The following is a 25,697-nucleotide window of genomic DNA, read 5'->3' as shown; positions in this document are numbered from 1 at the left end:
GACTGATCTCCTTTAGGATGGACTGGTTGGATCTTCTTGCAGTCCAAGGGACTCTCAAGAGTCTTCTCCAACACCACAGTTCAAAAGCATCAATTCTTCAGTGCTCAGCTTTCTTTATAGTCCAACTCTCACATTCATACATGATTACTGGAAAAACCATAGCCTTGACTAGATGGACCTTTGTTGACAAAGTAATGTCTCTGCTTTTTAATATGCTATCTAGGTTGGTCCCACAGTTTTAGATTGTGGAAAATGTTCTAAATAGTGAGATTTGAAATGTGGAGAAAGGAAGATCAACTTCTTTTAAAAATTATCCTTCTTGTCAGTTTTTATTAGAACTTGTAATTGAATTGGAAAGCCTAGAATGAAACTGTACTTCACACAGGATTCCCGCCCCTCCCCCATGTTGTTCCTATTTAGTGAGAGGAAAACAGTGATTTTTACTTTCATCTTTAAAATATATTTGTGAAATCATGAAATTCTTACAGAATCCACTTTATAATAGCTTTACATATGTATAAATTTGTTTATAATCTATATTCTATATATATATATATACACGTTTCTATGTAAATTTTATTTTCAGAATGAAATACATAAGATCTTTATAAACTTCCTGCCATGCTTTAGCATTGTTGAGGATAAGGCTGAGTTCTTGTGCTGAATGATGTTTCTTTGTTTCAGGGTTAACTGCATCTACCATTCTTTTTGGCATCACAAGATCTCTGTTAATATTTTACATCCTTGTTAATTCTTCACAAACTTTGCACAGGAGAATGTTGGAGACCATTTTGAATGCTCCTGTATTGTTCTTCAATAGTAATCCAATAGGTAAGTCAGACACTAAGTTTCTCAGTGAATATGTCTTGTTAACACTTTCAGTGCTTGATGACATTTCATATTTGAAAATGGAGATGATGCTTGGAAGGAAATCACTGTGCATGTTGATTGATTTTCTATAAAAAGCTTCCCTGATATTTTTTCCTACCAGAGAAAAATCTGAATATAGGAGCATATAAGCTTTTATTCCAGTTTGTGCATGTCTGTAAAGATAAATGAATGTTTACTTTGCATAATTATTGAGGAGTCCATTTGTTGTATGGCATATGAAACACCTAACATATGATGCAAATGTATTGAAATGTTTTTGATGTTGAAATGTTGGCTGTGTTACATAGTGTTAAGTTAACTAGGAAGGACCTTCTTCCAGGAGCACCTCTACAGGAGATAGGCTGTGTGTTTCTTTGCACACTCATTTCTGGGGTCACGGAGTTCTGGCATGTGCTCATACTTCGAGGTTTACCTAAATGGTAATGAAAAACTAATTAGAACATGATTAAGAAACAAATTGCCAGTCTATGTTCAATGCAGGATACAGGATGCTTGGGGCTGGTGCACTGGGATGACCCAGAGAGATGGTATGGGGAGGGAGGTGGGAGGGCGGTTCAAGATTGGGAACATGTGTACACCTGTGGCAGATTCATGTTGATGCATGGCAAAACCAATACAGTATTGTAAAGTATTTAAAAAAAGAAAAGAACACGATTTCAGTGAAAGGTAAACAACCTCTTCAGTAAAATTAACTGTAGTTTTACAAGGGAGTTTTGGTTACATTTAAGAGGTCTTGTCATTTATAGCAGGTGGATCTTCAGTATTAAGTAAGAGTGTCCCTGAAGGTTTCCCAGTGGCTGCTTCCTCCACCCTGAGGCCTTCGACCTGACTTGCTTTGGAAGGTAGCCTCCTGACCTGGGTTCCTATGAAGAGCTAGTTCATCAGCACACATGCCACTCTGTTCAGTTGGTTACACTTGTGCTGAGGCTCATGGAGGCTTTGTTTTTTGCAGGTGATTATTGACAGGGTCTGTTGAGGCAGGAATGTGACTGGAGGGAGGACAGCAGTAGCCTTGGCCTGGACATCAGCTAGCCATGTGATCAAGGCCTATGCAGATGGATACTACTTGAGGCAAATCTCCAGGCAGGATGTTGTTATGGTTATAAGTATGGACTTTGGAACCAGCTGGCTGGGTTCAGTCCTGTTGTTAGTTACTAATAGTAATAACCAGTTATAGTTATGTTAATAGTTATGTGTTAGTTATTTAACTTTTCTGTGTCTCAATTTTCTTACCTATAAAATGAGAATACTAATCACATACTTACCAATATCTTAATGTTGTGGGCATTAAACAGGTTAATGCAGTCACAGCACTTAACACAAGGTCAGTGCCTAATGAACCTTAGTGAGGATGACAGCATGGTGTCTGTTGACTTCATCTCCTGTGAATTGGGAATAACCACTGATCTTCCTGTTTCACAAAGCTCTTATGAAGATTAAATAAGACTTTTCAGGGCAGCATCTTGTGTAGATTTATTCAGCAAATGTTGTTTGGTCCAAGCAGTGAGTAGAGCACAGGATGGTTAACTGCAGAGACTCACATAGATCTTATATGAAGCTGGAGTATGGAAGTGATTGGAGGAGTCCATGCTATTATGGCTGTGAAGTTGTTCCATTTTGTGTCTTAATGTGAAAACTATAAAGTTGGGAGCATCAGATGGGACTGGATTTCTGTTCTTACAGTCTCTGAGTGGTTGTAACTACAGTTAACCAAGCTCTTTGTGTTCAAAACCCATAGATTTCTCCAGAAGCTGACTTATTTATTGTTCAATAATTTAACACCAAGCTTAAATCTTCAAGTTCACTAATCCTAGAGCAGCCAGCACACTAGGGTGTATCTTGTCTCTCCCTCCTGTATTTCTTAGCAGGACTTCATTCCTTCAAGAAAATAGAAGCTCAAATAAGTATTGCAAAGATAGGCCCAAAGGTTTACGGGCATCAATTATTTACTCTCTTAGTGGTATATTACATTGAACTCTTTCCTGTGTTTATTTTCAAAAGAAGAATTTGTAATAGGTGATTTATGGTGGACTTTGTTTCTGATATGTGATGACATGAAGAGAAAACCATATAAAGTGATGTTACTGTTACCAAGTCCAAATTCCTTCTGTTCACCTCATGACAGCCCAAGAAATCTACAGACAAGATGCTGAGGCAAGGAATAATGACTTTATTTGGAAAGTTGGCAGACTGAGAAGATGGCAGACTAATGTCTCAAAATAACCATCTTTTTGGAGTCTGGATACCGGGTTCTTCTATAGAACAGAGAGGAGAGGGGGATGAGGAAATGAAGTCAAAGGTGATCTGTTTTACTAGGAGGGGATAAGTTAATTTCTTCCTTTCTGCAGCCATTCACAGGTGGTCAGGGTCAGACTGTCTCCTGTGAGCTGAAAAAAAAAACAAACAAAAACACTTTAGTTTAACATTCAGGCAGGGTCCAGGGTTCCCTCACAAAAGAAATGAAAAGCAAAGGTTAAAGTCAAAGAAACAAATCCAACATGGAGTCAAAATTGGCTCCTCCCTGTTACAGTTCCTTTGATGGGCACCTCCACTATCTGGGGCCAGTATCCTGTGCTTTTTCATCCTCAGTCTCCTCAGGGTGCACCACCCTTGCAGGTGTGGCTGCAGGGTCCTGATGGCTACAGCATCCTTTGTTTACTGATGTGGCAGGTGGCATTTTTATTTCACACCAGATATTTACTAGAAATTAGTTTTCATATTCTAATCCTGCAGCCTTTATGATATTCTGTTGTTGTGGATTCTGAGAAGGGAAAGAAAATCAATGATGATAAGTAATGCTTAGTCATTTAGTAGTAGTTTTGTTATGTATTCCTGCCTGTATTCCTCTCATCTTCTTAGATGGCTTACTCATAAGTCTGTGCTTATCAGACCTAGTTCACCTCTGAACAACACAACTTATTACCCCTATAGTTAATTCACAGCTTGGAAATGTCTGGAATCCTCAATTTCCCAAAATGTGAGGTGCTGTTAACCATCAGGAGGGGAAAAAATTATAGAGGGGTTCGGTTCAGTTCAGTCACTCAGTCGTGTCTGACTCTTTGTGACCTCATTGACTGCAGCACGCCAGACTCCCCTCTCCTTCACCAAGTCCTGGAGTTTACTTAAACTCATGTCCATTGAGTCGGTGATGCCATCCAACCATCTCATCATCTTGTCATCCCCCTCTCCTCCCGCCTTCAGTTTTGCCCAGCATCAGGGTCTTTTCCAGTGAGTCAGTTCTTCACATCAGGTGGCCAAAGTATTGGAGATTCAGCTTCAGCATCTGTCCTTCCAATGAATATTCAGGACTGATTTCCTTTAGCATTGACTAATTGGATCTCCTTGCTATCCAACGGACTCTCATGAGTCTTCTCCAACACCATAGTTCAAAAGCATCAATTCTTTGGTGCTCAGCTTTCTTTATAGTCCAACTCTCACACCCATACATGACTATGGGAAAAACCATAGCTTTTAGTAGATGGACCTTTGTTGGCAAAGTTATGTCTCTGCTTTTTAATATGCTGTCTAGGTTGGTCATAGCTTTTCTTCCAAAGAATAAGCATCTTTTAATTTCATGACTGCAGTCACCATTGGCAGTGATTTTGGAGCCCCCAAAAATAAAGTCTGCCACTGTTTCCAGTGTTTCCCCATCTATTTGCCTTGAAGTAATGGGGACCGGATGCCATGATCTTAGTTTTCTGAATGTTGAGCTTTAAGCCAACTTTTTCACTTTCCTCTTTCACTTTCATCAAGAGGCTATTTAATTCTTCTTGTGGCATCATCTGCATATCTGAAGTTATTGATATTTCTCCCAGCAACCTTGATTCCAGCTTGTGCTTCATCCAGTCCAGCATTTCTCATGAAATACTCTGCATAAAAGCTAAATAATCAGGGTGACAATATACAGCCTTGATGTACTCCTTTCCCAATTTGGAACCAGTCTGTTCCATGTCCAGTTCTAATTGTTGCTTCTTGACCTGCATACAGATTTCTCAGGAGGCACATCAGATGGTCTGGTATTCCTATCTCTTTAAGTATTTTCCATCGTTTGTTGTGATCCACACAGTCAAAGGCTTTGATATAGTCAATAAAACAGAGGTAGATGTTTTTTTGGAACTCTCTCAGTTTTTCAATGATCCTGCGGATTTGGCAATTTAATCTCTAGAAGTATGCTTATTTAAAAAGTATCACTGGGCAAAATTAATCTTGATAACTAATGCAAAATTTAGTGTAACAATTAGGTTTAATTTCAGTATTTTGCAAATGTGTGTTACCAACTTAGCACTTGGAGTCAGTCTTAGATGGGATGGATCTAACAGGAGAGAACATTCTCAAATCCACCAATCCTTTCCAATAGATTCCCCCATTCTTTTAAAAATTGGGGCTCAATTTCAACTTCCCACTCACTGCCATTTGGTTGTATTTTTGTTTCTCTTTAGGTATCATCCTACTCTCTCTTTCTTTTTTGCCACTGATGTCAGCTTATTTCTTATGAATTTGTAATATATTAAATTTTTTGTTGCTGTCGTTTATTCACTAAGTCGTGTCTGACTTCTGTGTCCCCATAGACTATGGCCCACCAGGCTCCTCTGTCCATGGGATTTCCCAGGCAAGAATGTCTCCAGGGTATCTTTCCAACCTAGGGATCAAACCCATGTCCCCTGCATTGCCAAGCAGATTCTTAACCACTGTATCATCAGGGAAGTCCCTAAATACATGTGCTTTAAAAATATTGTTTTGATTAGTTCATGAATTGTTTTTCTTAAAGCTCTTATGAGGAAATGAGTAATTTTTCATATCTTGTTCTTTCAGGAAGAATTTTAAATCGTTTCTCAAAAGACATTGGTCAAATGGATGACTTGCTGCCTTTGACATTTCTTGATTGCATCCAGGTAATGTGCTAGTCCTGTCAGAGTTCTCTCAGGGAAGAGCAGAGTACCTGTTTCTCCAGGCCTTCTCACAGGAACTGAGGGTGGTCCTTTCAGCCTGGCAGTATATCCTGTTATCATCGGTAAAGGTTATATTTGTGAGAGAAAGGTGCAGCTGTGATTAGGATGTTATTAACATGAGGAACACCTGGGGCTGGAGTGGCTACCCAGTCATGTCAGGGTTGGTCTGAAGCAGCAACATGCTGGGTAAGTGGTTCTCCCTCTGCCTTCCAGGTGTCTGGCCTGGATTCCCTCACTGTAAGCACATTTCATAGCAGAAACAATCGCCTCTCATGGAGAAATAGTCTAGATTAACTAAATTATGCATTTTACTGGGTTTCCCAGGTGGCTCAGTGGTAAAGAATTACCTGCTGATGCAAGAGACAAGAATTTAATCCCTGGGTCAGAAAGATTCCCTGGAGAAGGAAATGGCAACCCACTTAAGTATTCTTGCCTGGAGGATTCCATGGACAGAAGAGCCTGGCAGGCTACAGTCCATGGGGTTGAAAAGAGTCAGACATGACTGAACATGATGCATTCTATTACCACAGAGGACAAATATTTACTGCACTATTTTATTTGGAAAAGCCAGTTGTGGTTACCTATAAAGAAAAGACTGGTAAAAATAAGGTGAAAATAATACTTTAACAAGAACAATGTTGTTGTTGTTTAGTCACGAAGCTGTGTCTGACTCTTTTGTAACCCCATGAACTGTAGCGTGCGAGGTTCCTCCATCCATGGGATTTCTAAGGGAAAATAGTTGAGTGGGTTGCCATTGTCTTGTCCAGGGGATCTTCCTGACCCAGGAATCAAACCTGTGTCTCCTGCATTGGCAGGCAGATTCTTTCCCACTGAGCCACCTGGGAAGTCCAACAAGGACAATAGAGAGCAGTTATTGAAGATACAAAGACTTTAAACCAGTAACCTGATTCCAGGATCAAAGTAATTTCAGAAAATGTCTTTTGTTTTTGTAGGCAGTTTTTATTTCCACAGTTTGATTGCTCTAAGTGAAAGTGAAGTTGCTCAGTCATGTCCGGCTCTTTGCGACCCCATAGACTGTAGCCTACCAGGCTCCTCTGTCCATGGGATTTTCCAGGCAATAGTACTGGAGTGGGGTGCCATTGCCTTCTCCAAGGGATCTTCCCAACCCAGGGCTTGAACCCAGGTCTCCTGCATTGTAAACAGAAGCTTTACCGTCTGAGCCACCAGGGAATTCTAAAGGTGTCTTTAAAAAATGGAGAGAGAGCAAAAGACCTACAGGAATATCTTCTATCCAGCCTCTCTTTTGTCTGTGAACTTGAGGTTTTAAAGAATGATGTTGGGTCTAAGAGTCAGGCACGACTGAGCGACTTCACTTTCACTTTTCACTTTCATGCATTGGAGAAGGAAATGGCAACCCACTCCAGTGTTCTTGCCTGGAGAATCCCAGGGACGGGGGAGCCTGGTGGGCTGCCATCTCTGGGGTCGCACAGAGTCGGACACGACTGAAGCGACTTAGCAGCAGCAGCAGCATCTCAGCTCTTATCTCTTCATTCAGTATCATTGCTCATGTGGGATGTTTTATTCTGTTATTTAGTTCTGCCTACTTTTTAGTGATTAAGTCTGTGGGGGAATTTTCTTTTTCTTTCCATGAGTTAATTTTGGAACTGAAATGCATTGTCAAAAGCTGTACACAGAAATACAGCAGAGATCTGACTGTAGGCAATGTAGCCTGTGGGCAAAGGCTTCCGTTGTTACCAGTGTGAATTAAGCTGAGACTCAGAGGCAGAGGACTTTTACTGCAAAGATGTCTGATTGTTTTTGTTTGTTTGTTTTCTCTTCTGCAAACTTATTTTATAAATGTGCCCCTCTGGGTTTAATTGTGTAATTTATTCCCAGAAACAATTTCCCCCTAAAAGCAGTGTCACGTTTTAACAGTGATTGTGAATTACTTAGAAAAGATTTTGTGAAAGGTTATGTTTCTTCGCTGTGACAAGCTAGGCCAAGATTGGGTTTCCACCATGTGCTTTATTAGCACATGGTTATTAGTGGTCATAATCAGAATAGTCACATATTTTTGCATGACATATAAAGGGACAAGGATAGATGCTATCTGATTTCAGTAGGAAACATTCTCAGTAATGAGAGAAAATTCTAGTCTCGCTGATTTCCAATCCCAGCTCTGCCACTTGTAGTTCAATTATCTTGAAGTTGAAGGTGAAGGTGTCCTGTATGTCACTGGAAGTAAGAGTCTGGTGTTTGAGAGAGAGACATGAGATGAGCATGGAGTCTGTGTATCCTTCACTGAGCAGGTAGTAGTTGAATCTGTGAAGATGACAAGATTTCTTAAAGGGGGGAAGCCTCTTTCTTTTAGGGGCCAAGATAAGAAGACTCCTTATTCAGAGAGCAAGCAGAGAGAGAAGGGCAGGAGAGGAGACACACTGTGAACAGCAAGGGAGAAATAAGTAGGTTGGGGAATCAAGGAAGGACAGATCTGCTCAGTGCAAATGAGAAGATGAGTCTGTGGAAACTTGTTGGTTGATTTGGAATCAGGAGATGTCGGTGACCCAAGAAGCAGGTTTTAGATGTGAAGAGGCCAGAGTGCAAAGGGCTGAGAATCTAGGAGGTGTGAAGGGAGTTGAGGTGAAGACAGGCTAGTCCTGGAAGGAGTTTGAATGAAGCAGGAGAGAGGCCCATCTGGAATGTAGGGTCTGAGGCATTGTTGCTGGTTGTTGGTTGTATAGTTTGTGAGTCAGGTGTGTGTGAGGTGGGGGGAGTATTTCTCTCTCTCCCTCCTTCCCTTCAACAAACAGGGATTAGAGCTGAGGTCCTGAGGTACAGGGGTGAGTCAGGCTTGAAGCCCTCCCCTCATGGGCCTCCTTCAGCTCCCCCAGGGAAGGAAGACATCCAGAGATTCACCCCTTGCTCCTTGGGAATCCTAATTATGGAGGCTCTGTGGAGGAAGTCCTGGAAGGCAAATTGGATGTGGGGGCTGGAGATAGTTAGGGAACCTGGTCCAGGAGGTGGGCAGAGCTTCTAGGAGGTGACCTTTGATCCTGGATGAGAGGAAAAGGCCACTATGGATGGTGGGGCAATAGGTGCTACTGTAAACTGAGTTCCTGTGTGGGAGCCTGTCTTTCTCTCTGTCACCAACTGAGAGTAGCAAAGGGAAGGGGCTGGAAGGCGGTTGCTCAGTTTTGTTTTAAAGGATGTAGTTCATGCCAAGTGTTTTTAAACTCATTTTTGATGAGTCTGTTTGTCCTTGGTGTATTTGATAAACCTTTGAAGAGTCCTGATCATTTTTATTTTTATTGCTTCTAAAGAGTCTATTTCATATACTTTTCCTCATTTAATTCCTTCTCATTCTCTTAAATGATAGCTCAGATAATTTATTTAATATTTTGTAATAGTGATGCCAAGTGTGGTTAATGAAAACCTTGAGTTCTGAGTAGTGAGTCTGCACTTCAGGACGCCATCTACTCAGAGGATGTCACTCAGAGACCACATCCAAGCAGAGGGCAATCATGAATTTGTATGCCATCCTATACACTGACTCTTGCAGCAGCTAGATATGTTGCCTGTTCAGTCACATTATGGTTGTTGGGCAAATTGGAGCTGTTCACCATTTCAAAAAGGATGGAGGGAATCAGCATTAAAAAATGTCAATTTATGTAGTGTGATTCCACCTGATAATCACTTATGATGCTGACAGCTTTAAAGTACAGTGGCATAAGGAGGCTTGCATTCTCCTTTTCCAAGCTTGAATCCCAGCTCTCCCTCTTCCTGTCTCTGCTCCACAAAGCCAGTCTCCTTTCAGTAAAATAGGGAAAATAATTCAACTCCATAATTGTTATTGGGAAGATAAAATGAAGTTGTTTTTAATATTATTCTTTGCATAACATCTAAATGCATATTGAGCACTAAGTAATGGGTAGTTATTTTTAAAACATATATGTTTTTAAGTGAGAAAAATTGTCTGATGACACTGGCATTATGTTGTGTTAAAGTGATCATCAGATAGTTTCCAGACCCATAAATACCATCTCATGAGTTTGTCTTACAGAGATTCTAATTTTGTAATTCTTGAAGATTTTAATGGATACTTTCTTCTGTAGACTCACAGAATGAAAATCAATTTCAAAACTGACCATTGGGCAATAAATATGTCAGATTAATGTAATTTTCATATAATTTTCCAAAGTCCCAAATAACATAGAGTAATAAATCTCAGTTATGTACAGATCTTGTCACTGAAATCATCACCTCCTAGAAGTCTTCCTAATAGTAAAACAAGTGAAAATGGAAGCAAGATGTGGAAGTTAGATCTAGGCATTTAAATTATCCTTCAATTAAAAATAAATAAAAATACCAGAAAAATCACATATTACCTTTCAAAAAAATTGGGACTCCTTTGAGCATGAGAAGTTGTATATAGCTGCCCTCAGCAAAATGCTGTAATTTATTGAGGAAAACTGAATTGCAAAACCCTTCTTCCTCACACACACCCCTCATTCAGGAAAAGAAGACAACAGCAACAACAACTCAGCAGCTTGACTGAGCTTGAATAACTGACTCTTCATGTCCTTTCCCCCTTCATGGATCACAGCCTCATTGTGGTGAAGGGCTTGTGTAACTCAATGAAGCTATGAACCATGCCATGCAGGGACCCCTAAGATGGACAAGTCATAGTGGAGAGTTCTGACAAAATATGGTCCACTGAAGGAGGAAATGACAAACCACTCCAGAAATCTTTGCAAGAGAACCCCATGAACAGTATGAAAAGGCAAAAAGGTATGACGCTGGATTAGAAGGTATCCAATATGCTACTGGAGAAGAGCTGAGGACAATTAATAATAGCTCCAGAAAGAATGAAGTGGCTGGGCTGAAGTGGAAATGATGCTCACTTGTGGCTACATCTGTTGGTGAAAGTAAAGTCCAGTGCTGTAAAGAACAGTATTGCATAGGGACCTGGAATGTTAGGTCCATGAATCAAGGTAAATTAGATGTGGTCAAGCAGGAGATGGTAAGAGTGAATGTTCACATCTTAGGAATCAGCAAACTAAAATGGAAGGTAATGGGCAAATTTATTTCAGATGACCATTGTATCTATTTCTGTGGGCAAGAATCCCTTAGAAGGAATGGAGTAGCTCTCATAGTCAACAAAAGAGTCTAAAATGCAACGCTTGGGTGCAAACTGAAAAATGACAGAATGATCGGTTTGTTTCCAAGGCAAACCATTCAATATCACAGTAATCCAAGTCTGTGCCCCAACTACTTATGCCAAAGAACCTGAGGTTACCAGTTCTATGAAGACCTACAATGCCTTCTAGATCTAATACCAAACAAAGATGTCCTTTTCATCATAGGGAATTGGACTGCAAAAGTAGGAAATCAAAAGGTACCTGGAGTAACAGGCAAGTTTGGCCTTTAGAGTACAAAATGAAGCAGGGCAAAGGCTAACAGAGTTTTGTCAAGAGAACATATTGGTCAGAGCAAACACCCTCTTCCAGCAACACAAGGGACTATTCTACACATGAAAGTGAAGTTGCTCAGTCGTGTCCGACTCTTTGCGACCCCATAGACTGTAGCCTATTAGGCTCCTCTGTCCACGGGATTTTCCAGGCAATAGTACTGGAGTGGGTTGCAATTTCCTTCTCCAAGGGATCTTCCCAACCCAGGGCTCGTACCCGGATCCTCTGCATTGTAGACAGACGCTTTACCGTCTGAGCCACCAGGGAATTCTACACATGGGCATCAGCAAATGGTCAATACTGAAATAAGATTGATTATGTCCTTTTCAGCCAGAGATGTAGAAGCTCTATACAGTCAGCAAAAACAAGACCTGGAGCTGACTGTGACTCTGATCATGAGATCCTTATTGCAAAATTCAGGCTTAAATTGAAGAAAGGTCATTCAAGTTTGATGTAACTCAAATCCCTTATGGTTATACAATGGAGGTGATGAATAGATTCAAGGGATTAGATCTGGTAGACAGAGTGCCTGAAAAACTATGGACAGAACACACTGCTGCTGTTGCTGTTTAGTTGCTAAATTGTGTTAGACTCTTTGGGACCCCATGGACTGTAGCACTCCAGGTTCTCTGTCTGTGGGATTTCCCAGGCAAGAATACTGGAGTGGGTTGTTATTTCCTTTTCCAGTGGATCTTCCCCATTCAGTGATCAAACACACATTTGCTTTGGCAGGCAGATTCTTTACCATTGAGCCACCAGGGAAGCCCAGAGAGCACTTTGAGGATCTTTAAATGATCAGTCTGTTCTCTGAACTGAACAGGCTGTTATTTCCTAATTAGCTGGGAATCTAGAATTGGTCTCCTCATGGGAGAGACCAAATAGGACCACAAGAAAACCAACAGAATTAGAAAATGCAGACAGAAGGGGAATATATAAAAGAGGAATATATTTAGATATTTTTAAATTGTGAATTTTACCTCTACCTGTGATACAATATCAGGCGGAAATTAAAAGAAAGGACTTGGGGTCATAAAAACTGAATTACTTGGATTTGGGCAAATTGATAAGCCTCTCAGAGCATCAGTTTCCTGCTTTGTAAATGGAGAGGATAATCCCGCCTACTCATAATGATATGCAAATAAGATTTCATAAAGCCTGAATTGATGCTTTTCAACAGTGGTGTTAGAGAAGACTCTTGGAGTCCTTTGGGCAGCAAAGGGATCAAACTAGTCAGTCCTAAAGGAAATCAGTCCTGAATATTCATTGGAAGGACTGATGCTGAAGCTGAAGCTCCAATACTTTGCCCACCTGATGCGAAGAGCCAACTCACTGGAAAAGACCCTGGTGCTGGGAAAGATTGAAAGCAGGAGAAGAAGGGGATGACAGAGAATGAGAAGCTTGGATGGCATCACTGTGTCAATGGTCATGAATTTGAGCAAGCTCTGGAAGTTGATGATGGATAGGGAAGCCTGGTATGCTGCAATCCATGGGGTGGCAAAGAATTGGACACGACTGAGTGACTGAACTGAACAGAAAGCCTGTAAAATACTTGAGATTGGGACTTATGACAAGTCTTATGAAATGTCATCCATTATTGGTATTTGGGAGCATGGCATAATCATCACTTCTCTGCTTGTTGGCATTGTGGAATTTCTTCTGTGTTGTGAGAAAACTTGTCATGGCCTCTAGCAATAAAGCAAAGTTTTATTTTTCAAGTTTTTTTGGTTGGATAGGCTTTTAAACAAAACCATTAACATTTTCACAAGAATTATTTTCTTTTCTTTCTTCTTTTTTGTATATTTCATTTACAATTTATGTAGCTGCCAGCGTGGCTTGTCATAAACAGCACTCACAGCACAGCATCCTTTCAGAGAATGAATGGTGCTCATGGGACTTCTTCCATAGGTGGTAGGGACCTGATTTCTGCCTTAGTCATCCTGACATCCTAACCGGGCTACTTGCTTCCACAAAGAATGCCAACCTGGAGTGGGCACAGTTGAATCTCCTGAGATTCACGAATTTACAAAATCTAGATTTTGCACTTCTATTGGTACCAATGTACCAGTTCATGGTGCATGAAATAGAAAATGTCAAATTGATCTTCTTTTTGAATAATCTGGTTTGGTTTTGTTGATTCAGAGGTCCATCACTTTTTCCCTTAGTCTCCCATAATGCTTAGGAGTTTAAAAACAGTAAGTCTGGTTGGTGGTGGCTAAGAAAAGGGATAAGTTAAAAGAGAAAGAAGATACTGAATAAGAAAAGAAGCATCTCTTTAAAAAAATAAAAAAAAAGAAACATTTCAAAAAATGTTACTTACTGCCATGTTCCCTAAGTTTGTCAAATCTTTGGAAGGCTTAGAGTTGGGAAGATAATACAGAAAGGACAAAAACTGTAGTAGGCATGCAGTTTATTGGTCATATTATTTTAAAAGTGCATCTTCAAACAAAATAGACCTCAGATATGACTTTCACTGTGACCAAAGAAAAGCCACAGTCACTTTGGTATGTATGACATCATCACCACATCTAAGGAAAATTGCACCTGCTCTTGTATGTCCTTGGATAATACTAAACTGTTCTAGTGGTTAGAATGGGCATCCTTTCAGGGTCCAACTTCATGAGATTCTTAAGATTCTTTGCGCTCACAAATCTATGAATGCTTCATCCCTCCTCCCCTGGCTGCTGCTACCCAGAGCACATTGAAGCATGGTAATGATGGAATTAGAGTTTCTATTTGTTATGCATGAACTGGTTAGCACTTTATGTACATTACCTCATTTAATTTCTACCACCATCCTTTTATGCTCTTGATATATCCCAGTTTTTACTATGATTGAGAGTAGGTGTAGAGTCTTACCCTCCCTGTTAATATTCAGAAACGTCTGTCCTAAACCCTGTCTCAGTACAATATTGGGCTAATGGAACTTCTCCTCCAGATATAGATTGTCATTCTCTGCAAACTGAAGAATTTTTCTGAATTGTGAAAAATCACCATTTTCTCTCAAGTGAAAGATTTCATATAAGGATTTTTTTTTTCATTCATGTGGATTCATAAACGTTGGATAGAATTTCCCAAATGGTGTGCTCCAAATGGGAAATATAGAAAAATAATGATTCTCTTTATTATTTGGGCATCAGGGGGCATCAGGACTTGATTCACTTGCTTATGAATCAATATGCTTCTTTGTATATGTAAATCATTGTCTCTGTGCCATAGTGTGACAGAGGTGCACAAGCACTGGCCATAGTGATATGGGTCATCAGATGGGCCTGAAATCCAACTAGATGGAAGGAATTTTGTGTGTAGCTTGAACTGGGCTTTTTGGGATTCCTGGGAATGTAGGAGAAAGAAATGAGGCTGACTTCAAAGAAGGGATATGTATTGCAACCAGAATCTTTTGTTTCCTTCTTCAAATGACTTTATTTTTTTTTTGCTGACAAAGCAAGAGATTTTACCGGAAAGGGGCACCCAGGAAAACTGCTCTGACAAGTGACTCACAGTCTTGGGTTTTATATTGATGGGGTTAGTTTCTGGATTGTCTTTAGAAAATCATTCTGACTCACAGTTTTTCCTATGGTGCATGCCTTGTTCAGCCAAGATGGATGCTAGTAAGAAGGATTCTGGGAGGTGGTTAGACACGTGGTGTCACCTTTTGACCTTTCCCAAACTCTTCTGGCTTATTAGTTCCATGTTCCTTAATAGGACCGCATGTTGTAAAACAACTGATGCAAATGGTTACCTTGGTGCCTGACCAGGGTGGGCAGTTTCAGTCAGTGTGCTTCCCCTAACAACTTCCCCCGGAGAGACTTCATACTCAAGATACTTCTTGGGATTTGGGACAGAGGTCTCTTTCTTCTGTAATTTCTTCCTCCTGTGCATGAGCATAGGCCTGCCTCACAGAGCAGAAGTCTCTTTCTGCTTGATCTAAACCCAAGCATTCTGTGCCTGAAACCAGGATTCACCCTTGAAAGAACAGCAATTTAACTTGAAACTGTTGGACCCTGTCAGAGATGAAACAGACAGGGGCCAAACAGGGGGCCTAACAGGATGTTCATCACTGGACCCCAGAAACAGAAGGCAACATTTAGGGTGAGGGCTGCAGGATGTGTGACTCTCTTCTGATTGGTTGGTGGTGAGGCCACAGAGCAGTGTTCCAGGAATCTTTTGCTCAGCCTGAAGTTACCATCACCAGATGGTCAAAACAGAAATCAGATCAATTATATTCTTTGCAGCCAAAGATGGAGAAGCTCTATACAGTCAGCAAAAACAAGACCAGGAGCTGATTGTGGCTCAGATCATGAACTCTGTATTGCCAAATTCAGCAGTAAATTGAAGAAAGTAGGGAAAACCACTACACCATTCAGGTATGACCTAAATCAAATCCCTTATGATTATACAGCGGAAGTGACAAATAGATCAAGGGATTAGATCCTGATAGAGTGCTGAAGATCTATGGATGAAGGTTTGTGACATTATACAGGAGGCAGTGATCAAGACCAGCCTCAAGAAAAACAAATGCAAAAAGGCAAAATGATTGTCTGAGGAGTCCTTACAAATAGCTGTGAAAAGAAGAGAAGTGAAAGGCAAAGGAGAAAAGGAAAGATATACCCATTTGAATGCAGAGTTCCAAAGAATAGCAAGGAGAGATAAGAAGGCCTTCCTCAGTGATCAATGCAAAGAAATAGAGGAAAACAATAGAATGGGATACACTAGAGAACTCTTCAAGAAAATTAGAGATACCAAGGGAACATTTCATGCAAAGATGGGCTCAGTAAAGGACAGAAATACTATGGACCTAACAGAAGCAGAAGATATTAAGAAGAGGTGGCAAGAATACACAGAAGAACTATACAGAAAAGATCTTCATGACCCAGATAATCATGATGGTGTGATCACTCACCTAGAGCCAGGCATCCTGGAATGTGAAGTCAAGTGGGCCTTATGAAGCATCACTATGAACAAAGCTAGTGAAGGTGATGGAATTCTAGTTGAGCTATTTCAAATCCTAAAAGATGATGCTGTGAAAGTGGTGTACTCAATATACCAGCAAATTTGGAAAACTCAGCAGTGGCCACAGGACTGGAAAAGGTCACTTTTCATTCTAGTCCCCAAAAAAGGCAATGCCAAAGAATGTTCAAACTACTGCACAATTGCACTCATTTCACATGCTAGCAAAGTAATGCTCAAAATTCTCCAAGCCAGGCTTCAACAGTACGTGAACTGCCAACTTCCAGATGTTCAAGCTGGATTTAGAAAAGGTAGAGGAACCAGAGATCAAATTGCCAACATCTGTTGCATCATCGAAAAAGCAAGAGAGTTCCAGAAGAACATCTACTTCTGCTTTATTGACTATGCCAAAACCTTTGACTGTGTGGATCAAAACAAACAGTGGAAAATTCTTCAAGAGATGGGAATACCAGACCACCTGACCTGCCTCCTGATAAATCTGTATACAGGTCAGGAAGCAACAGTTAGAACTGGACATGGAGCAGCAGACTGGTTCCAAATAGGAAAAGGAGTACGTCAAGGCTGTATATTGTCACCCTGCTTATTTAACTTATATGCAGAGTACATCATGAGAAATGCTGGACTGGATGAAGCGCAAGTTGGAATCAGGATTGCCCGTAGAAATATCAGTAACCTTGATATGCATGTGACACCACCCTTATGGCAGAAAGCAAAAAGAACTAAACAGCCTCTTGTTGAAAGTGAAAGAGGAAAGTGAAAAAGTTGGCTTACAACTCAGCATTCAGGAAATTAAGATCTTGGCATCTGGTCCCATCAGTTCATGGCAAATAGATGGGAAACAGTGGAAACAGTGACAGACTTTATTTTGAGGGGCTCCAAAATCACTGCAGATGGTGACTGCAGCCATGAAATTAATAAAAGATGCTTGATCCTTGGAAGAAAATTTATGACCAACCTAGACACCATTTTAAAAAGCAGAGAGACATGTGTACACCTGTGGCGGATTCATGTTGAAGTATGGCAAAACCAATACAATATTGTAAAGTAATTAGCCTCCAATTAAAATAAATAAATTTAAATTAAAAAAATCAGAGACATTACTTTGCCAATAAAGGTCCATCTAGTCAAAGCTTTGGTTTTTCCAGTAGTCCTGAATGGATGTGAGAGTTGGACCATAAAGAAAACTGAGCCACCAAACCCAACAATTGGATCAATTTTTAGAACTAGAATAGGATCAAGCCTATGATAGAATAGCATTTGATTTATATGCAAAGGTCTAAGAAGTCAAGGAAACATTATAAATGATCATACGAATCAGGTCGAGCATTTTGGCCAAGCTGTCTATCTCTGATGTCATCTTCTTCTTTTCCTGGTGTAGTGCTGTAAGGCTCGGAGAACTGCACTCCAAAAGAAACACTCAGGGACAGCCTCTAGTGGACTGACAAAGTTTATTATCCAGCTGCACAGTTTTATGGTCTCAGGGAACAGAGCATAAAGCAGACATGCATGTAAGCCTTTCTCGATAAACATCAAAGCATTCAAGCATAAAATACAGTTCCCACCGTCCAAGACATAACATAGCTTTGGCAAAACTCTAAAGGGAGTCTTATCATGAAACAACAGTCCTTGCTCCCAGAAACAGGTGGTCAGAAGGAAGCCTTTGAATGCCTCAAGGCCAGGCGTATAACCCTTCGTTATCTGTTCCCAGCCTCAGGCACTCGGTGAATGCTCATAACCCTTTGTTATGCTCGTTCCAGCTTCCCACCTTTGTCATGAGTGGAGCAAATACATTTTCAGTATTTGCTCAAAGCCTTCTAGCTCCTATGCATAGTGCCATTTCTCCTCTGTTTGAGTATCATTTTAAGGTGGGATCAGGTCAACTGTCCTCTGTATAGACCAGTCCAGTGAAGGGGCCTTTGGAAAAGGGAATTAATCTAAGAGTCAATTTCCCTTCAATTTCATTGTTCATAACCTAGTTAAGAATACCTGATAAAAAAGGTCCTTCTATCCAGGTTGGAGACAGTCCCTTAAATTGTATCTTTTTCCAGTCTTGGTTACAGGTCATGAGGCATCTGATCTTTATCCAAAGATAGATTACTGACATAAGCTTCAGAAACAAACTTGGGGTGTTCTTTAAGAATTCAATTAAATTTTACATTAATATTGCTTAACAGCAAAGTATATCCAAAGTATCCAGGAAATGAGTCAATGGCCATGAGTTTGGGTAAACTCTGGGAGTTGGTGATGGACAGGGAGGCCTGGCATGCTGCGGTTCATGGGGTTGTGAACTCAGACATGACTGAGCGACTGTACTGAACTGAACTGACGGTTCTAAAGACGTGTCTATGTTGCCAGGTATTAATATACTGAATATTTCCCAGTTCGCATGAACCTGGAATTCATTGTTTAATTTAGAATTATTTGATTTGTAAGTGTTTTCTTTAAGCCAATTAAACAGAGCTCATTTACAAATTAATCTCAAAAAATGTTATCCAGAGACAGACATACCATGACATATACATATTCAGACAGACACAACACAAGGTCTAGCTTCATTTTCTAAATTTTGTCATGAATTAGTTACTTCAATATAAAATTCACTAATTCATAAATAACTTGGAATAAATGAATTTCTTAAAGGTTTCTTCCCATTTTTCCTCGGTCTCAGGAGTTAAAGATGGTCAGATAAGTGTTCCTGAGAGCCCTGGTCTCAAGGCACAGGGAATGAAAATCAAGTTCTAACACAATGGCAGCAGGTCTAAACCAAATGGTGGTCACACAAAGCAAAATGGCCATCACAAATCACAACAGAGAATACAGAGTATAAAACACATACATAGACCTGTCAGTTCTAATCAGACGCTCCCCTAAATACAAGATTACAGTCTCTCAAAAACCTTTCTCTAGATTCACAGAACTTCAGTTCCAAGTGCTAACAGAGTAAATGAAAATATCTCAGGTTTTCAGAGATTTCAAAGGGAGGAAAGGAAGCCAGGTTGAAAGAAGAGGGAGAAGGAGGAAGGAGAGGGGGGACAAAAAGGGTGGTCTTACAGATGTCTCCTGCCACCTGCAGATACCCTTACAGGTCTTTACCCTTGGTCTCCAGAGAAGGGAGGACTGGAACTCAGCCCTACCAGAAAGCAGAACAGATCAAAACAGAACCAGAATTGAAACCAGACCAGAGCAGAACCAGAATTTGAGTTCTCTGCCAAGAGGAGGTGATCAGCCTTTGATCCTCAGCTCAAGCTGAGCCCCTTCAACTAGATTCCTGCATCCAGGACCCAGGGACTAGAAAAAAAGGGGTAGGATAGAAAGGGTTCAGGAGAGGAGAGAGGAAGGGGAGAGAGGTCAATGAAGTCTCTTGTTCCTTACCTGGCTGGGGCACTGTGGCCAGTTGTCTGTGTCAGGAGACTGTGGCCACTGGGTCTGGTCCATCAGCAGGCAAGCTGGTCCCTGAGTACCCTGAGTGGTCACGATGTCAGTCGCAGAGAAGAGTCACAGAGAAGAAGAGTCCCCGCCAGAGTCATCATTTGTTGCAGGAAGGGGGATCCTTTCCAGGGCCAGAAAGTGGGCTTTTTTCTATCACTCAGAAACAAATTGCTCGAGGAGACATGTGCTGAGAACGCAAGAGATTTAATTGGGAAGGGGTACCCGGGCAGAGAGCAGTAGGGTAAGGGAACCCGGAAGAAATGCTCTCTCAAATGACTTTTTGCTCAGATATTTTCATCTTCTGACAACTTCTATAAAGGACTTGAGATAATTGGCATTAAAAGATTCACAAATGTGTATACATATAACTGTAAACCCATACACTGTTTATATATATAAAATACTCAACCCACAATGAGGTGGCTATAGTATTACCTACAAGTATATATTAGAGACATCCTGTTTGAATTGCTTCAGAATTTAGGTTTATGAAATCTGAAGGACATGACCTAACTTTAGAGCTCTGAGAGCATTAATAATGGGTCTTCAATGGGTACCTAAGGAAAATGCATTGGCTCAGCTCCTGTGGAGCCTTTCATTTTGATTTTACCTCTGCTTCCCAGGTTATCTTCCAGGCTGGATTTAGTATTAAAAGGCCCTCACCTGGGGAGAGCCAGATTATTGAAACTGATGAATGTTGTCCATCAGCTGATTTGAGTCTGACAAAACACTGTAATTTAGATTTTTAATTGATATTTTAGCAGGATTTTTTCACAACCAACAACGGCAAGCCAAGTGACTTAAAGCATAGAAGGAGCTGGCAGGACCCCTTCCTGTGAGCATGAAAGTTGTAGCAGGTGGTATGCATACTTAAGGCAGTGTCTGTAAGCAGTTGTTCATCTATAGGGCTAATAGAGAGGCCAGACAGGGCTATTTTTCTCCACTTATGACTAGAATGTATTGCTTCAGAATCCCATCCTCTTCACTCTGGCTCTTATTTTGATACCACGGCAGGTGTGGGAGAAACAGGAAAAGCACATGCGTCTCCATCCAGATAATACAGTTTGGTTCCCAAGGGCTCCTGGACACAGGGTCACAGTTTTGGACGTTTTCTCCTTCCAGGCTCCTCCTGCCTGCGGCTGTGACCCTGGGATTCTCTGAATACAAACTGCTCCTGTCTTTCTCCATGACCTGCAGTCCTTCCTGGAAAAAACAGGGCAACCACTTACCCTCCCATCTTTCTGTCGTATCTATAAATGGAAATGAAGTTTGTTCTTTTCTCATTCACAAAATGGTTGTGAAGATCCTCAGAAAACTGATCAGGAAGAGTTGTGAAATGATAATCTGAGTCTCTGTGATATAGCCATTACACCCCTAATCCATCCCTCAGAGACACGCCGGGGCAGCTGCCCTGGGTTACAAGGAGGGAAGGCCTTGGGCTGGTGAGCATGGGATGCAGGTGGTGGTGCTGAGAGGACACAAAACTGGTGTTAACTCAGACAAGTGTCTCAGCCTTCTCATCCCAGCTCCTTTTTGGTCAAAATTTTTTTTATCAATTATAATTACTGCCTGCAAATTATTCTTGCCACTCTTTCTGTTTGTTAAACCAGCCTGCAAATTTCAGCTGTAAGTTTCTTCTTAGAATTATCTACAAATGTTACTGAATTCTTCCCTGTGTTTCTCCAGTACTCTGTGCCTTGTGCAGAGCACTATGTATTTGTTTCCACCTGAGATCATAAACTTCAGAGGCCTTGGACTGGACTGAATCTGCACATCCCCATCCCCCCACCTCAAGTCATAGCAGGCAGATAACTGTTGATTGCATTCTTATTGCTTGATACTGAAAAGTAAGGGTATCATACTTTTTCTGACAAAGATGGAAACTTAGATCACTGTCAACCAATGGTTTCATTTTCTATTAGACCTGCTGTCTTTTTAGACCAAGATCATTTCCCAAGATAAAATCATCTCGGGATAATGTGATAATTAAGAGAATGTTTATGGAACTCAGCACAGTGCCTTATACAGTAAACACTTGGTAAATGGGATCTGCTATTGTTATAATCATTAACCTTTGGAATGAACATTTTAAATACTTACTATAATGATAGAAAGATGGCTGTATGTTGGGGGCAAGCTTAAATATGTCATAAAGGCTCATGACATGAGCTTCCCACCTTTGTGAGTTAGGCTTTTCAGTCTCCATCAAGTTGCTTTTCCTCTCCCTGTGCCTCACTCTCCATCTATTAAATGAGACAATATTGTTACTAGATAGAGCTATTGTGAGGATTAATGAGTTAGTACATGTGAAGGTTTGAAGGTATAGCCCTGTACATAGTCAACGCTCAGTAAGTGTTAACTATGGATAGAAAATCTAGAAAGATGAGTTCCTACTTTCAAAGGTCAACATTTAAATTTTGTCCTACTTTTCTGGACACTGAATTTGCAGTTAACCACTTCTTTATCCCTCGGTGCATAGCTGAGGAATCTAGATTCCTGATCTGTGATTCCTGCTCACTCATCTGTCTACTAACACCTGCTGACTCCTGACAGTTTGGGATTCAGCTCCTACTCTCTGAGCCTCATCTGTTATATTATCATATATTCCCATCTCAATATTCCCATCAGTTAAAAGTAGTAATGCTTGTCTCATAGGCATTACTACTGAGTGTATCACAAGCGCTGATACCCAGAAAGTTCTTATAATGTTTGGTGCATGCACTAAATATCATGAGGAACACCTGTAGTTTTATTTCTTTGGAAGGGAAAGCACTCCCTGCTGTTCCAACAAGTCTTTTCAAGGAAAGGAGTTTGATCCCAACAGAACAAACCATTATAGTTTATCTTTGAAAAGTATCCCTCATAAGGAGGCCTCTGTATCTGTTTTCACTATTTCAGACATTTCTGCTTGTGGTTGGTGTGGTGGGCGTGATGGTGGCTGCAATTCCTTGGACTGCTATACCTGTGATTCCCCTTGGCATCATTTTCTTTGCTCTCCAGTGGTATTTCTTAAGGACGTCACGAGATGTGAAACGCCTGGAATGTACAAGTGAGTACCAGGGCTCTCAGGTTGGGATGGCAATGCAGAATGGGTCATTTATGTGGTAATTAACCAGGCCCTTGGAATTCTGCAGACTCTGTCTTCTGGAATTTCTCACCAAGTCAACATTAGGAAATTGAATGTGATGGCCACTGTGAGTCAGTGTGATTCTTAAGGCAAATGGAACTGATGGCAGGTCAGCTGCAGTTTTGCATTTTAGCACAAGGGGAATGGATATGAGCACCACAAGCACAGGGACTGTTTCTGTCTTGTTCACGACATACTTCCTAACACAGAGTATTCACTCTGTAAATACTTTTCTTAAAAATATTTCATCATGTTGGAACTAACATCGAAGGAAAATAGAGAAGTTTTCTTCTCCTAAAGTTACCAAAAATGACAAGGAAAGGAAAAGATTAGGAAAAGGAAAGGAGACCTCAAGGAAATATATGTCAGAAGTGATATATTTGAAAAATATATTTTTTCACATGTTCAAATAAGTTGCAGTTGTTAAATGTATGGAAAAGATATATGTTAGTCACTCAGTTGTGTCCAACTCTTTGTAACCCCATGGAATGCAGCCCATCAGGCTCCTCTGTTCATAGAATTTTCCTGGAAAAAATAGTGGAGTGGGTAGCCATTCCCTTCTCCAGAGGATCTTCCCAGACCCAGGGACTGAAGACAGGTCTCCTCCATTGCAGGTGGATTCTTTGCTGTCTGAGCCACCAGGGAAGCCCTATTAAAAAGACAAGTCCTGTTATTTTCAGATTTGCTCTTTATCATTACTAGTATTTGGGGTGATACCACACTGTTTATGGTCCCACCTTCCTCAAAGCCATTCATATAAACGATGCTGAAAAGAATCCCTCAGGAGGACACAGGAGGGGAATCTGTTCAGTATGCGTTTAGTTTATTACTCCATTCAACTTCCTAGTTGCAGAATAATGGGGAACAGGGACTTCCCTGCTGGTCCTGTGGTTAAGACTGTGCTTTCGTTGTGGGGACACAGCTTCAATCCCTGTTTGGGGAACTAAGAACCTGCAAGGTACAACAAAAAAAGAAAAAGGATAATGGGGAACATATTTTATGATTAATCATTCTATTCTACAAGTAGTCACAGATGATGAAATAATTGAATTTATCTCATTATTAATGCACATGTTTCATAAATATTAACAATAATAAGGAAAGTAGAATTGTTAATTTTTTTTTTAAAGTTATAAACACTTGACAGAGATTTTTGCCTGGGGAGGAGCCATTTCCCATCCATACTGAAGGGGAGAGAAAGGCACCTCCTGAGGGTTTCTTCAAGAAGCAGTACAGGATTTTCTCAATATTTGATCTGGAGAGTCTGAGAACTTTGTCACCTATGAAATATTTGGATTTTCTTGCACCCTAGTAGGCTGCAATAAGCTAGACAATAAATTCAATCCAGATACCCACTCCTCCACACCCCAAATAACCAAATATGGTGGCCAGTTGATTAGAACTGTATGTTCTCTCTCTAGGTGGTGGGTCTGTGCCATAAATAGTAACTCCACTGTTTTCTCTAAATAGTAACTAATAGTATATTTCAGGGTTTCTCAGATGGCTCAGCAGTAAAAATATTTGCCTGCCAGTGTAGGAGATGCAGGAGAAATGGGTTCAATCCCTGGGCTGGGAAGATTTCCTGGAGGAGGAAGTGGCAACCCCCTCTGGTGTTCTCTTCTGGATAATCCCATGGACAGAGGAGCCTGGAGGCTACAGTCCATGGGGTCACAGAATTGGACACGACTGAGTGACTGAGCAAGTGAGAGTATATCTTAAGGTCACTGCTGGAACCACCAGCAAAAAGAAGGATACCTGATTGCTGTGGCTAGAAGGTATAAGTCTGCTTCATCCCTGTGTTCTGAAAGACTACTGATGGCCTGAGGTTTAGTTTCACATTCTACTGCCTAACTGCCTCTGGAAGCTTAGGCTGACATTTTCATCTTAATGACATATTGGCAGCTGATTATGATGGGGTTTTGGGGGCACATTTTTGCAAAAGAGAGCTTAGCAATGGTCAATCATGGACAAGTACATAAAACTAGGGGGGTGATTGGTTGCCTTTCTCTAGTCCACTTTTTGCTTTTGGCAGTGCCTGAATGATGAAGCCATATCCAAACTCTGAAAGGTGCTGGGATCAACTAGCAGTGTCTGCCAGAGGCATTGTTGGGGAGGGTTAGCACGTGTGTCAGGTGTATTAGGACCATGGATCATCAAGTCTGCTGATTTAAGGAGTTCTCACACTAGATTCCCAGGAACTTTGTTCAACCTCAGGTGCTTAATAAGGTGTGCAGTATCAGTGAAGGCTATTGGATGTTACCTGAGTAAAATTTGAGGATTTTCTGAACATAAATGACAGAATCTGGAGAAAACTGCACGTTGTCATGACAGAACTGTGGGCGCCACTTGGCTGTTCAGGTGCCACTTGCCGGGGTCCAGCCCTGGTGGGTCTAGGGTAATTCGAAGGTGGGGATGGAATTGGCGTCCTAGGAAAAAACTTATTTAATTACAGATATAGAGAGAGATTAGAAACGGATAGTATAGCAGGAAAATTAGTGGAGAAAAAGGCTGAATAACTTGGTTTACATGGAATACCAATCACCACCTACGTAGGCCACAGGCGTCTTTCCGTTCTCCCAAAGGAGAGGAGGCACTGAGGCCTCCCCGGTCTGATCTTAGAAGCCCAGGCAAAATTAGCAGGCTTGGTGACTACCCACATTCCAGATGGGAATTCAGCCAGAAAAACGGGGAGCAAGAAAGAAACAACATGGAGGAATCAATGTTTCCAGAAACTGATCCCATTTCTTTATTTGTTAGGTTTGCTTATATACCTTTTGTTATACACAGGGATGAATACAGAGTCACGCTGGGGTCAGTAGTCCTGGCCTTTATCAAAAGCAGGTGCTTTACATAAAAAAAAAGAAAAAAGGTCTTAGGGGTTTTACATCATCTTCTGGCCATAAG

The 25,697-nt window shown here is 40.9% G+C and overlaps 1 protein-coding gene across 1 annotated transcript in view; it reads left to right on the top strand.

Moving 5' to 3' along the window:
- LOC102180841 (multidrug resistance-associated protein 4-like) overlaps positions 1 to 25,697 on the top strand; it is a 169,069-nt gene that overhangs the window by 77,866 nt on the left and 65,506 nt on the right. The window contains exons 19-21 of the mRNA XM_018056301.1: positions 685 to 831; positions 5,704 to 5,783; positions 22,565 to 22,715. Of these exons, the coding sequence (XP_017911790.1) occupies positions 685 to 831; positions 5,704 to 5,783; positions 22,565 to 22,715 (378 nt within the window). The remainder of the gene's footprint in view (positions 1 to 684; positions 832 to 5,703; positions 5,784 to 22,564; positions 22,716 to 25,697) is intronic.

The sequence above is a fragment of the Capra hircus genome, chromosome 12, assembly GCF_001704415.2.
Source record: "Capra hircus breed San Clemente chromosome 12, ASM170441v1, whole genome shotgun sequence".
NCBI lineage: Eukaryota > Metazoa > Chordata > Mammalia > Artiodactyla > Bovidae > Capra > Capra hircus.
The sequence above is the reverse complement of the archived record's forward strand: the minus strand, read 5'-3'. Positions and strand labels throughout refer to the sequence as shown.